Source organism: Megascapheus bottae, chromosome 36 (genome assembly GCF_031878675.1).
Source record: "Megascapheus bottae isolate mThoBot1 chromosome 36, mThoBot2.hap1, whole genome shotgun sequence".
Classification (NCBI taxonomy): Eukaryota; Metazoa; Chordata; class Mammalia; order Rodentia; family Geomyidae; genus Megascapheus; species Megascapheus bottae.
The window spans coordinates 4246667-4260688 of NC_143544.1; the positions used below are offsets into that span (position 1 = coordinate 4246667).

The 14022-nt window shown below is 49.0% G+C and overlaps 1 protein-coding gene across 14 annotated transcripts in view; it reads right to left on the bottom strand.

Annotated features, from left to right (window-relative positions):
• The window catches only part of Rbfox1 (RNA binding fox-1 homolog 1), an 825209-nt gene that overhangs the window by 718559 nt on the left and 92628 nt on the right, over nucleotides 1–14022 (bottom strand). For 2 of the 14 annotated variants that reach the window (XM_090324593.1, XM_090324588.1), the window contains exon 1: nucleotides 10626–10677. The exons of 11 other annotated variants lie outside the window; for them this stretch is intronic. In XM_090324593.1, the coding sequence (XP_090180719.1) occupies nucleotides 10626–10670 (45 nt within the window). In that variant the 5' untranslated portion in view covers nucleotides 10671–10677. Of the gene's footprint in view, nucleotides 1–10367; nucleotides 10387–10625; nucleotides 10678–14022 lie in introns of those variants that run through there. One more of the 14 variants, XM_090324603.1, reaches the window with a different exon arrangement.

Consider the following 14022-nt stretch of genomic DNA (forward strand, 5'->3'; position numbering starts at 1 on the left):
CCATGAGACATAGCTCTTGTTGTTTAGAAACAATCCAGCTACCCTAGCAACATAGTAGGAGTGGAGGGCCTGGCACAAAACCACCACTTGCTGAGATGATGGTTCAAATCAAAGCCAGAAAGGTCAATAGAAGTACTGAACGGTGACTAGTACTGCAATGAACATGGTTGTGCTGGTGACTTTACTGTGGCCTTACTGTGCTCTGCTGGAGCACAGGAGAAGAATTGCATCCAGGATCACAGGATCAACTTCTACAAAGAAATAGGAGTTCACATGCATGTAGAAATATACCACCAATCCCCTCTGCCTCGACTGCCAGGTCTCCTGCCCTCTCCCATGGCACCACCAGACCACATATCTCTCCCATGGCTCTCCCGGAACCACCATGTCAGCATGTCAGGGAGTCTTTCCACGCCCGTACGCCTGTCCTTGTCTGCAACATTTCATCCTGTCAATGCAATAGATGGCTTCACAACAAAGCACGGGTGTTAAGTCAGGCGGAAATATGGAAAACCTCTGGAGAGAGGCAAAGGCAGTGCCTAATGTACAGCAGCCATGTGCACTGTGTTACAAATGGGAGCCCTGTCATCCTGCTGGGGAGGGGACACGGCCAGCCACTGAGTCCTCACCTTGGTAGAGATTGGGATGGAAGGAAAGGGCTCAGGAAGAGCATGGTATGTGGAAGAGCCAGCACTGCAGGGCAGTGGAGAGAGGAACTCCTTTCCATGGTTTTCCGATGCCTGTCATCCTAAGCTACTCAGGAGGCCAAGATCTGGAGGATCCTGATTTGAACCCAGTCCAGGCAGGAAGGTCTGTGAGACTCTTTTTATCTCTAAGTAGGCAGCAAAAAGCCACAAGTGGAGCTGTGGTTCAAGTGGTAGAGTGTCAGCCTCGAAACAATGAACTAAGGGACAATGCCAGCCCCTGATTTCAAGACCCAATATCAACACACACACTCATCACAACAAAAAAAAAGAAAGAAAAGAAAAGAAAAAAGAAGGATTTTCAAGGCCCCTTGACTGCCCCGCAGGCAAGCCACTCAGCACTGGGTGCCACCTTCTCCATGCACAGGCGACAGTAGCAGCACACACTTACCTTGCCACAAGCACAAACATGTTTTCGTAACAGCCCTGGACACACCTTGGCCTGGAAATCCTGACCACATGCTAGGCACTACGTCTATGTACAAATCAGCATGAAGACACCCTGGTGATTTCCCTGTTTTCACCTTGAGAGTGCACAGCTGGCAGCAACTTCCCTCAGGTGCCACCTGTGAAATTCTACCACGGTGCACATAATGACTCAAAGATCACCTGTGCCCTCTCCTGGGCACACACTCCCCCCTGAGAAATGCAAGCCAGGACTGGAAAACTGCCCCCCCCCTCCAGAGTGTCCCAGCAGCCACATGGGGTGGAGGATGGCTGAGTCACTTGGATCACCTTCCATGGGTGAGGGGTCAACCAGGTTTGTTCCCTGGGGTTAAAGGAGCCTTAGGATATGACTGATCCAGAAGAGTGACGTCCAGAGGCATACCAAGATAAGAATGTGCACGCCAAAGGCAGACCCTCAGACCTCCGTTTCCTGAGATGTTACAGGCATGAGCCACCAGTACCAGGCTTGCATAATATTCTTGAGATGACACAATTTTAGAAAACAGCAGCCCAAGGTCAGGGTTGACAGAGGTTTGGGACAGGGGAGAGTGATCACTAGACAGATTTGGTTAAGGAATGGCTGTGTGGAAGGAACTGTCTCCATGGGGTAGAAACAAGAACCTGCACGTGTGACCAGGTTGTGGAGAGGCAAATGTACACACATTGCAAACATTACCATCAAGGGAGGAAGAGTGGGTAAGAAATTGCTCTCTTGGGGCTGGGAGTTTGGCCTAGTGGTTAAAGTGCTTGCCTAGCATGCACGAAGATCCGGGTTCCATTCCTCGGTACCACATGCATAGAAAAAGGCCAGAAATGGTGCTGAGGCTCAAGTGGTAGAGTGCTAACCTTGAGAAAGTCCAAGGACAGTGCTCAGGCCCTGAGCTCAAGCCCACGACTAGCCAAAAAAAAAAGAAAGAAATTGCTCTCTGCCACTCTCTTCCTAACTGTGACTGAAAAAGAAACAGTGTTTCTCTATGAAATTCCAACTGAGGGACCTAGGATGGTGGTGCATGCCCATAATTTCAGCTATTCATGAGGCAGAGGTAGGAGAATCATCCTAATTCAAGGCCAGCCTGAGCCAAGGATCAAAGTCTTCTCTGCAAAACTCAAACAAAAACCAGAAAAGCTTACAGAGGACCTGGCTCAAGGGGTAGAGCAACTGCCTAGCAAGCGCACAAAGCCCAGTTCAAACCCCTAGTACTGCCAAAAAAAAAAAAAAAAGGAAAGCTTTGATTGAAAACATTATCTGAAGTAAACAAAGGTGGAGGGTGGAAATTTGGCCAGCCATCTCTTTGTATGATAACATTAAGAAAAGCAAGGTTCATTAGAAATCATCAGATCAAATCTAGGCACAACGTAAAACTGTTCAATAAACTGCAAAACTAGATATCTTCTATTTAATGCTACCTGAGTGAAGGACAGTATGCCTGCTTTTTTCCTGTGCTTTCAGTAAGCACACTGAGGGGCCTGGGCTTGTGAAGCTAGCTGACACAGCCTGCCTTTCTCTCTGAAATGTTTTATTATTCTTAGTCAGGCCTGCTGAATCTCTCAAGGTATGAAGTTGAGCTCAAGATAAAAAAAAAAAAGCTATATTTTATCTGCCCTTACAGCAAATTGAAAGGCCATATGAAGGGTTTTGTTATTGCAGTGTTTTCGTAAATAGACAGTAAACATCTTTCACAGTGGGATATTCAGCCCCTAGAAGACAATTTTCATACACAGCCATTCATGTGGCTGGCCCAGGAGATGAAATGACCCAGAGATGAATAAAAAAAATAATAATAGTATACTAAGTTCTGGCAGCCTACAGCCCCGACACACACATGCAGCCAGAGGAATAAGATCCATGACTTCATGGGATTTCCAGGGAATGATAAGTATTGAGGTATTAGGGGAATTTGTTTTGCCCCCACAGCCAAACCATGACAGTCACAGTCACAATCATTACCTTTAGGAATTTCCAACACCTGGCCAGTCCCTTCCAGAGGGTAGACTAAGGCCCCAACTTGATTTTGAGCCCATTCAGAGTTAGGATTTTTTTCCCTCCTCACAAGTACATCGATGTATTTGCCAATAGAGGGGCTTGAACTCAGGACCTGAGTATTCTATTACCTTTAATTTTGGCTTTTTGCTGGTTAATTTAGAAATAAGAGTCTTGGGTTTGCCCGTCCAAGCTGGCTTTGAACCATAATCCTTAGATCTAGCCTCCTGAGTAGCTCGGATAACAGGCATGCGCCACTAGCATCTGGCTCTAATAAATTTCTGGAGTCTTGCGTCTTGCTTACTTAAGATCTCACTCACACCGTTCTGCCTTGCTCTATTACTGAGTGTTGGGCTCTGATCCCGTCTCTGTAGGCCTTTGCTCTGCTTTGCCTTTTCTTCCCACTGCACATGGGCTGCCTGCCATAAACTGACTTGCATCAGCCAAGCTCAGGTGACTGAGCACAGACTTCCTAGAGGCTGGGTCAGAGGGCACAGACCTTTTAAGAAACTTCCGATCAGTCCTGTGAGCAGTGTATGAATGCCTTCATCAGATGTTCTTTAATAATTTCCATTCATGGGAATGAAAGCTTTGCATATATTTTCATAGACATACACCTATCCAGATCCATGGATGTGGCATGTGTTCACACACTTGATTAGTTATGTGAAAATGGCATTCCTTGCCCCTTGCCAATCTTCCACCTGCATCACCGATGATATATTTATCCAGCTATCCATCTGTGGATTAGCCAACACAACCATCCATCTACACATTCTCTCCTAGATAAGAAGACTGGTCCTAAAGGAGGGAGCCAACTAAATTGCCCTATGTGAGATTCATTTTTTACAATGGGGAAAATGGTTCCTGTAACACTTGATCAAAAACAGGACCTGGGCTTCAAGGTCCTGAAACTTCTACTCTTGACTACCACATCTTCCATACACTGGAAACTTAGAAAAGCCACCCAAGACTCAGCATCCCCTCACCAAAATCAGGTGACCGAGGAAGCCCACCCCATAGAGCTGCTGGAGTCCCTACTGCTGTAAGGAGCAGCTGTGAGATGGCACTGAGCATGGCTCCCTGCAAACACCTGGATACTAATGGGTGATTCTGTGCATTGAGGAATCACCTCACTTCATCACAACAAAGCCCAGTGCCTTTCATTGTCAACAGCAGGAGGCCTGGAATTCTCAAAAGATGGAGGCAACCCCAGCATGTGAACTTGCTGGGGAAAGTTCACAAATCAGACTCGAAATAATCCATCCCCTCTTGCTGAACATACTCTTTCAATGTCACACGAGGTTTATTTCTAGCCAGCTTCATTAATATAATCAGGATCACATTTAAGATGTGAGGATTGCTGGGCATTGGTGGCTCGTGCCGGCCTCCTAGCTACTCAGGAAGCTGAGATCTGAGGATCACGGTTCCAAGCCAACCTGGGAGGAAAGTCCGTGAGACTCTTATCTCCAATTAACCACCAGAAAATCAAAAGTGGTGCTGTGGCTCTAAATGGTAGAGCACTAGCTTTGAGTTGAAGAGCTGAAGGACAGTGCCCAGGCCCAGAGTTCAACCCCACAACGGATCCTCCCCTTCACCCCCCAAAAAGAATCCAAGGTACATCCTACAAAGTTAAGAAGAGGGAAGGGGTGAGCAGGAGAAGGATGGATGAGAATGTTGAAAGGGTTGATGTTGATCAAGCTACACTGTACTCATAAGCTGACAACTCCTTTGTACAACTGCTGAAGACAAAAACCTGATTGAAAAGCTAAAACAATAAATGTGTATGTGTCTTACATAAAGCTATGTATAAAATTAGTTATATATAGTTTACATATATAATTTAAAGGTTATTATTTCTGAGTAATAGCAGCTCAGAACCCTGCTGGGTAGTTTTGAAGATGTGTATTTGCTCCCATTTATTTTACCACTGAGCCACAAATTCCGGTTTCATTTTGAGCTATTTCCTGAACTAGCACTTAGACAGTACAGGCATTTCACAGAGCCAATTCGATGGACTATATTAAAACAGGACATTGGGCAGTAATGGTTCCGACGTCAGCCTTTTGACAGCTCTGAAATGGGATTTGCTCTCTGCTTTCTTTGTTCAAATGCGAGTTCACTGGGCCTGAAAGTTAACACAGAGATGGTAATGGTCCAGCCAGCATCCTGCACTGGCCCCTGGTCTGGGGTAGGGTGGGTCAACAGCCATTTTTCCTGGTTTTCACAGTGCCACCAAGACAGAGCCACGTGGGTTAAAAACGGTCCCTTCTCCGTCAGATAATCACAACAGATCTGTGGTCTGCCTTGAGTTAAATGAAGCCCAGGGCTGGGAGCAGCGATGAAACCTCTTCAAGTTCTCAGGAGGCTGCCATTAGATGCGTGAGCACCTGGGAAAGGCACGTGCACGGACCTACGTCTCGAGTCTGAAGTTCCCAGTAGCATGTATGCAACCCCGCAGGGGTTTCCGGCTAAAGCAGCCTGCTATGACAGTGGTAAGCAAGCAGTGAATTGCTACTTAAGCGTTCATTTACATTACCGAGCCTGCCACTAAATTTTCTAAGAAAGTTATGAACTCATGAAGGGGATAGAAGCCCTGCAGAACATCTCAGGGCAGTTCCTAGATGATTTGTGTAGCCATGGGTGTGGGACTCTAGTTCCAGGGAGCCAGCAATGAACATTTCATTGTCCAGGCTCTTGCTGGACCTCACATGGAATGATATCGTGAAAACAGCCAGGTCAATCAAAATGACCCACGTCATACTGGCAAAGAAAGAAATGTGGCTAGGAACGTGGCTCAGTGGTAGAGTGCTTGCCTAACATGCATGAAATCATGGGTTTGATTCCTCGGTACCAAAATGTAGAAAAAGCCAGAAGCGGTGCTGTGGCTCAAGTGGTAGAACTCTAGCCTTGAGAAAGCCCAAGGATAGTGCTCAGGCCCTGAGTTCAAGCCCCAGGACTGCCAAAAATAAGTGAAGAAGGGGCAATGTGGCTCAAAGTGGTAGAGCACTAGCCTTAAGCTGAAGGACAGTAACCAAGCCCAGGGTTCAAGCCCCATGACCAAAAAAACAAGGGGGGGAGGAGCATAAATCTAAAATTCTAGTCTTTTGTTAGAAGCAGAGAAAAATGAAACAGAGAGTTGAAAACACAACCATCATTGTGAAAGATACGTGAATATCACACATATGTATATGATTCATATATACAAGTTTATATATACATATATATATATATGATTTGTCTCCTATTCCTCTCCCTCCTCTCTCCCTGTCGAAATATCTTCCTGTCTACCAATTTCACAACAAACCCTGGAAGCCAAATGTCCTATTTCTTCCATATGCAAAGTATATCTGGCCCTCCATGGAGGCTTGTGGAGAGATGAGCAGCCATCCATGAGAGAACAAACCACTCTTCTTCATCCCAGGCCTTTCATCTCAGCCTAGACAATGCAGCCAGAACTCACAAACACACAATAATTCACCGCACTCAATTCACCCCATTTCCTTCTGTGTGGGACATCAAAGTCCCCAGACCTCATGAGCAGAGGGGAAGCAGGAGGGGGCACCCTCCCCCCACCATCCCTGGCTACCCCATAGGTTATACAAGTGAAGAAACGAACACTTTGAAATTTTTATGGAGCAGGAAAAATTGGAAGCACGCTAATCTCGGCAGTGAAATTGGGCTCTTTGTCATTTTTAATTGCTTGAATTCATAACCTAGTTTTGCTGAATCGAAACCGAGTTGCTAGCGCTGACACAAGCGCTTTCGGCCCTCTGGGCTACACATAGACACACACCCAAAGCCCACTCAACTTTTCAGAGAAACGTCTATTAATAAACTTAAAAAAAAAAAAAACCAAACCCTGAAAACTGCTCGGAACATTACAGTTAGTAAATAATTTAATACACAAGTGGTTCTCAAGCCAAGCACTAGTATGTTGAGAGCTGACTGATGTTTTCAAGATGGAGTTGTTTGTCTACAGTACCAAAGCATGCTGAACTCCCTGGACTGGCACTCTGGCTGCTGCTACTGGATTTCATTCAAATAAATTAAAATGCTTCATGGTGAAGCTCCCCCTTCTCTCCCTTGCTTCTGTGTTTCTAGCACTCACAATGCGAGCCACTTTTCCATTGAGAAAGAAAAGGAAGTGAGGGAGAAGTAAACATCCGGCAACAGGGACACAGGCCCAGCACGTCCTCAGAACGAGAGCTTTCTGCCAAAATGAAGTCTGAAGTGCAAAACCGTCAGGGGTGCAGGCCCTCCCCTCCCTAGTACTCACTTTTTTCTGTCTTGTCAGAAAGGCAGCAGAAGATGGAATCCACATCTCACTTTCACTCCACTCGGGTGACTTTCACAGAAGGCATTCCTCCACCCCAACCCCGCCGATGCCGTGGAGATGAACACATGTGGCCTTCCAGGCAGTGAGCACTGGGCATCACACATCCGAGCTTCGTCCATGAGCACCAAGGAGTGTTCAACTCCCTCCTGCGCACCCTTCCCACTTCTCTAGTATTTCAACTTGGCTGAAAACTAGACAGAAACGTTCAAACCACACGCAAGTCGGCACGACTGCCTCTCGGCGCATCGAGTATTTATTATCTCCGCAGCGACTTATTCACCCAGATTCTCTACCAAAATGTCCCCCAAGAGGGGGAGGAGCTCCCATCCTAACCTCAGGACAAGTGGGTCACAGGTACCATGCCTTCCAGCCATGATGTAAGGCAGACAAGGTGTGTCTCCTCACCCTCGGCCATGCCGGAAGATGCCAACTGGAACTCAAGAGGAAGGAAATGTTTGCAAAATTCCCTTAACCTGAGCTCTACTTCAACATTTGTATTATACTCCTCATGAAGAGAGAAGACAAGAGATTTAAAAAACAAAATAATAATGAGCTTATCCTTCTAAAACCAAAGGTAAACACACTCAGATAGAAAAGGAAATGAACTATTTTTATTATGCTCAAGCCAATCGATAAGTCAACACTGCTGGCTATTTCAACTAGGTCCGAGTAAATACATATTGAAAGGAATTCACTCTCAAAGTAAGACAGGTACTAGAGACAAACAAGAAGCCCAAAGGACAGGATTACAATGGGAAGATGGAAGAAGATACTTAGCCTAATAAAATCCTCAGTGACAAAGGACACTCTCATTCTACTTGGTGGTTAAAAAAAAAAAAAGGGCCGGGAATTTGGCCTAGTGGTTGAGTGCTTGCCTAGCATGCACGAAGATCCAGGCTCGATTCCTCGGTACCACATACACAGAAAAAAAGCCAGAAATGGTGCTGAGGCTCAAGTGGTAGAGCTCTAGCCTTGAGAAAGTCCAAGGACAGTGCTCAGGCCCTGAGCTCAGGACTGGCAAAAAAAAAAAAAAAAACTCAGGTCTTTCCTTGGAATAGAAATATTTCCGAAGAACCTTGGTTAAAATTAAATCACCCTGTTTGAATGTGTACTTTTTATAAAATAAGGAAGGAAGGAAGGAAGGAAGGAAGGAAGGAAGGAAGGAAGGAAGGAAGGAAGAGAGGGAGGGAGGGAGGGAGGGAGGGAGGGAGGGAGGGAAGAAGGGAGAGAGGGAGGAAGAAAGGGAGGGAGAGAAGAAGGGAGAGAGGGAGGAAGAAAGGGAGGGAGGGAGGAAGAAAGGGAGGGAGGGAGGAAGGGAGGGAAAGAGAGAAAGAAAAGGGAGGGAAAAGAGAAAGAAAGAAGGGAGGAAGGGAGGAAAGAAGGGATGGAGGGAGGGAGGTTGATATTCAATTCTCCTTCAGTGTATAAAACATTTGTTAATAACAAGAAATACGTGAAAGCTTTCTATATGAACATAAGGATGGCCTACGAGAAGAAAACTGGACAGAGGAAAGAAGGAAGGAACAGAGGTGGGGAGAGACGGCCCCTGGACACCACCATTTTTCCCTGGAAGTGGTCCTGTCTCCCTGGTCTGTCCGTGCTCTGTCTAATCCAGTCAAGATGAAGCAGAGTTCTGCTATGGAGTCTATACACACTGTTCTTCCTCCCAAACATCGGGGTACACAGACGTCAGCAAGGGAACTCTTGGCAGTGCAGGGCTCAACCAACTTGATCAGGGCACTTCGCAGAGGAGATTTCCTCCTCCACCACCATCGCCCCATGTTCATTTTCTTGGCTCATACTCTCAACATACTTCAGGAAAAAAAGAAAATGTAGGTCTTGAGGCAAACAACCGGCCACTGGGCAGGAGAGAGAGAGAGAGGGGGGGGGATCACATCATCTTTTTTATTTTTAAAGCTACCTCGAGTAAATGCTGCATTTGTTTCTGGGAGACCAGAGAGGATATTGAAAATAAATAAATACAGAGGCAGGTGAGCAGTGGTGAACCCCTAGGATGTCCGATGGTGGCAGGCAGGCTCCCAGCAAGCCGCCTGACAACACTTCACTGACGAGCTAGGCCCCGGGAACTTTCTTTTGGATTCCTAACTCCCCTTGGCCCCAGCTTTGGGGGGCTGCGAGTGGGAATGGCTAGTCCCCCCGCGGCGGGAGGTAAACACACCCCTGGGCCCCCTCTGTCGGCTGACAGTCCCGAGTGGACCATGAAGTGTGCAGCCCTTGGCGTGTCATGAAAATCCCAGCCAGCGACCCCCCCCATGTCCCCACGCACGCGCACTCGAGCCGCCATGGCACGCGCCTTCCCGTGTGCTGTCATTCAGTCCCCAGAGCACCACAGCCCGGGGCTGCGGATGGTCTTGAGTACTGGTCGGGGCGATGGGTCCCCCGTGGGCCCCGGGGAGGAGGCGCGGGCGGCGTGGTGGACACGCCACGGCCACGCGCTCGGCATGGCATGCGCACACCACCACCGCCCCCCACGCCGCGTGGCAACTTTGCAAAGGCACGGCCCGTCCGGCCACCGCTCTCCTCACCCTCGCCTGCCAACACCCGTGCGCCTCTGGCAGGAAAACAGAAGAGGAAAAGAAAAGACAAAACAAAACCAAAGAAACAAGCCCAACCCCCGGCCCGGCTGCTCGGGACGCCCCTGCACGCGAGTCCATCTCCCCGGGGACGAAGTTATCGCCCGTCCACCACCAGCGTTCGCCATGAAGTTGCCCCACCAACTTCCCCCTGGGCGAGGACGAATCCATCCGAGCCGGGCTCCCCGCCCTCGCCCCGGCCCCAGGCTCTTTCTGTGGAGTGGAGGCGGGGAGCTCCGGGCTCCTCCGAGGGCGTCACCTCCCGCCTCGCCCCCGCCCCGGCGGGGCCGGGCATCACCTACCGTGCCCCATTTACAAGCCGCGCACGCAGCTGCCTCCTTCCACCCCGGCCCGAGCGCGCGCGCCGCCACCTTCCCTGCGCCAAGGCTGGGCAGCGGCTGGCGGCGCCTCCGACACAGGCAGCCCCGAATGTCAGTTCTCACGCTCGCCCCCCCTCCACAGCCCTCCTCACCCCCCCCACGGGGGCCCCGCACCCCCCGTTCCCGCGCCGCGCCCCGCCCCGGCCTCGCTCCCGCGCGCGCGCCTTGGCCCGCCCGTACCTGAAGGGCATCTCCCACCACGGCCAGGAGCTGCCAGGATTTCATCGCGGGCGGGCGGGCGGGCTGCGCGGTGCCGCCTGCTGCTCCGGCTCCCGGGGAGGACGCGGCGGGCGCGGGCGAGCGCGCGGCACCCACGGCGCCCACGTGCTGCCGCTGCCGCCGCCGCCTCCGCCGCCCACGGGAGCCGCTCCCGCTCATCCGCGGGCTGCGCGCCGCGCGTCTTCGCCACAACCGCCCCCCCCCACCCCGCCCCGGGCCGCCGCCGGCAGCGCGCGCGCGCGCGCGAGCCGGGCAACCCACGGGACGCCATCCCGGGAGTCCGCCACGCGCCGGGGACGGACGGCCCGGGACGGAGCGGGGCGAGGGGGGGGGGGGGGTGGCCGCTCTACCATCCTTGCGAAACAAACAACAACAAAAGCTCTCCAAATGAGACGCGCCTGGGTTGTCCCCCCCCAAGTCCTCTGGACAGGGAGGGGTGCGTGGGGCCCGGCCCCAGGGTCCCTGCGCGCTTGGAGTAAATCACCCCCCCCCACACACACACACCCATCTCTTCCTCTGGGTTTCAAGCCTTGGAAGGAACCACAGGACAGACCAAGTTTTACCTCCCGAGCTGTGAAATGCCTCCAGGCAGGCTGTGGGGCACTTGCAATCACTTCCCCTCTCTTCCTTGTCTAAAATGTCCTGGGGACAGTGGTGCAGGGTACTTCAGGTAAAAATTCCCCGGGGACGAGGAGGGGGACCCCACCCCCAGCCAGCACAGCTGATGTGCTGCTGTGCACTGTGGCTGTCTCCCCCCCCCCCCCCACACACACACATACGGTCTGGGAGGGGTTCAAGCTCAAGGGCCTCACTCCTTCCTCATTAGATACTAAGTGAGACCGGCTCTGCTCTCAGCTCTGCTTCAGCAGGCGAACAGCCGTGGGCTGGGTGTGGGTTGAACCTCACGGATCCACCTTTGGGAACAGATTGGCAGAGGCCATGGAATTGTCCTGTTTTTTTCCACCCAAAGCCCTGGTGGGGTTTTGGTTGATGGTGGCCCTGGAGTCTTAGCCATCCCCTAGCTTCTGTGATGATTTTGAAAAACAAAGGGATAATGATTGGGTGGTAGAACTGAGACTGGCATATAGAAGACATACTTTCCTCAGCTGCAAGCTCTGTGTACAAAAATGGGCTTCCTTTATTTCTTTTCTTCCCTGAATGCAGGGATTCTAAGAATGTTAAAAAAAAAGGTCATTTATATGTGTACATATATATGTGTGTGTATATATACACACACATATATATGTCACTAGCTCCTTGTGTCCTTTTGTTTCTTGTGTAATTGTTGTGGTACTTTTTTTTTAATGTTTGTTTGTTGCCAGTGCCAGTGTTTGAACTCAGGGCCTGGATGCTGTCCCTGTTTTTTGGGTTCCCCCCCCCCCACTTAAGGCTGGCCCTCTACCTCTTGAGCCACAGCTCCACTTCTGGCTTTTTTTTTTTGTCATTAACTGGAGAGAAGAGTCTCATAGACTTTCCATCCCAGGCTGGCTTTGAACCACAGTCCTCTGATCTCAACCTCCTCAGTGTCTAGGATGACAAGCGTAGCCCACTGACACCTTAATTGCTGCCTACTTTATTTTAGTACAAGGAGGTCCAGTGTACAACAGATGACTTTTTTTTTTACACTGGCAAACAAGTTTTAAAATGCTAATAAATCTTTTGGAGGATATTTATTTTCACATTCATTTACAGCTCTGAGTCTCCAGGTGGTATTTCTAGGGTTTTTTTGCAGGGGGCGGGGAACATGTCAACACTTTACATAAGCTCCATCCACCATCTTTCTGTGCCACTCCAATATCAAAATGAGGGAGCAAGCGTCGTCCTACGCATTCACATGGTTTTCATCTGGTTTGAATGGAAGTAAGGTTGTGAATCTCTGTGTGGAATGGAGGGAGGGGATGTGTGTTTCCCCTCCCCAACTTTCTTAGGTGCCCCAAGCATTTGAAGGATGCAAAGGGAACTTTGGGTCAAACCAAGGAGGATATGGTTGGGGGCTCCCCTCTCCCCCTGAGGACTTCAAAGTTAACTGTGAATGTTAAACTCCTGTCGTCACCACCCCCTCCCTCAGACCCATTCTGCAATGCCATCAGGTAAAAGAAAGAAGAACAAAGAGGTGTTTTAATTTTGTTGTTGTTTCCCCTGGAGCCCTGTGCAGATGACCAAGTTTCTCCCATAGAAGGCATCATTATCATTGCACAAACTGGCATTCTCGGTGGAATGACTTGATCCACAAATCAGTTCACAAGGACAAGGTTGTAGGGGTGGGGGGGGGTTGGAGGGAGACAGCAAACCCTAATTACAGTCTCATTGTCCCTGTGTTCTCAGGCCCATATGGCCATCTAATCACAGAGTGTGACAAACTTGGCAGATGGTCCCAGACCTGGTTATTGATATAAATTGCTGTTCCCCTGCAGAAATGGCATCGCAAAGAGTTAAAACTGTGTCTGTGCTCACTCCCCCACCCTGGGGAATCAGGGCCCCATTAGTGTCTGTAGCTACCAGACAAGGTGGTAGAGAGACAAGGTCCTTCTTGGCCTTCTTTCCCCCAGGGAGAACAGCAATGGCAGTGACCCCTACATCCAAGAATAGAGAGGATCACGGCTCACTGACAGTCATTTTAGAAGCTGACTTTCCAGTATCTGTTAAAATGGACAGTTTCGGTGTTTATGAACAGGTTTGATCTGATGTCAGTCTGTCCTAACAAAAAATATGCACCTGCAAGTTTACAAGTACAATTGCACCAGCAGCCTGTCATAGAAAAATGGCAAACTACCCACTAGCATCAGTATTAAGGTATATCTTATGAAGGAGTACTATACAACAGTACAAAGAGAACACGTGATGCTATCCAGATGAATGATAGCCAGACATAGATAGGTGGATGGAGATAGATAGATAGATAGATAGATAGATAGATAGATAGATAGATAGATAGGATACATACATACATACATACATACATAGACAGAGGACATGTTTTTAATTTTATATCCAGCACAGTAATACATACCTCTAATCTCAGCACTCAGGAGGCTGAGACAGGAGATTCATGAATTCAAGGCCAGCCTAGGCTAAATAGGAAGAATTTGTCTCAAAATAAAAATTAAAAAATAGGGAGTGGTGGGGAAGGAAGGAGAAAGGGCAGGAACGAGAGAGTCTTCAATGTAATTTTATACACCCAAACTTGGAAGATGGATAGCACTGACTATGGAGATATGGCTTTTGATTATTTTCTTCTTTACATTTTTCTACATTTCTCCATTTTCTAAATAAACTTGAACTCTGTTCCTTATTTCTCCCTTTCTAGGTTAGTACTATGATAAAGCCTTCAAAGCAAGAAAAATTAAGCCAGGCACTG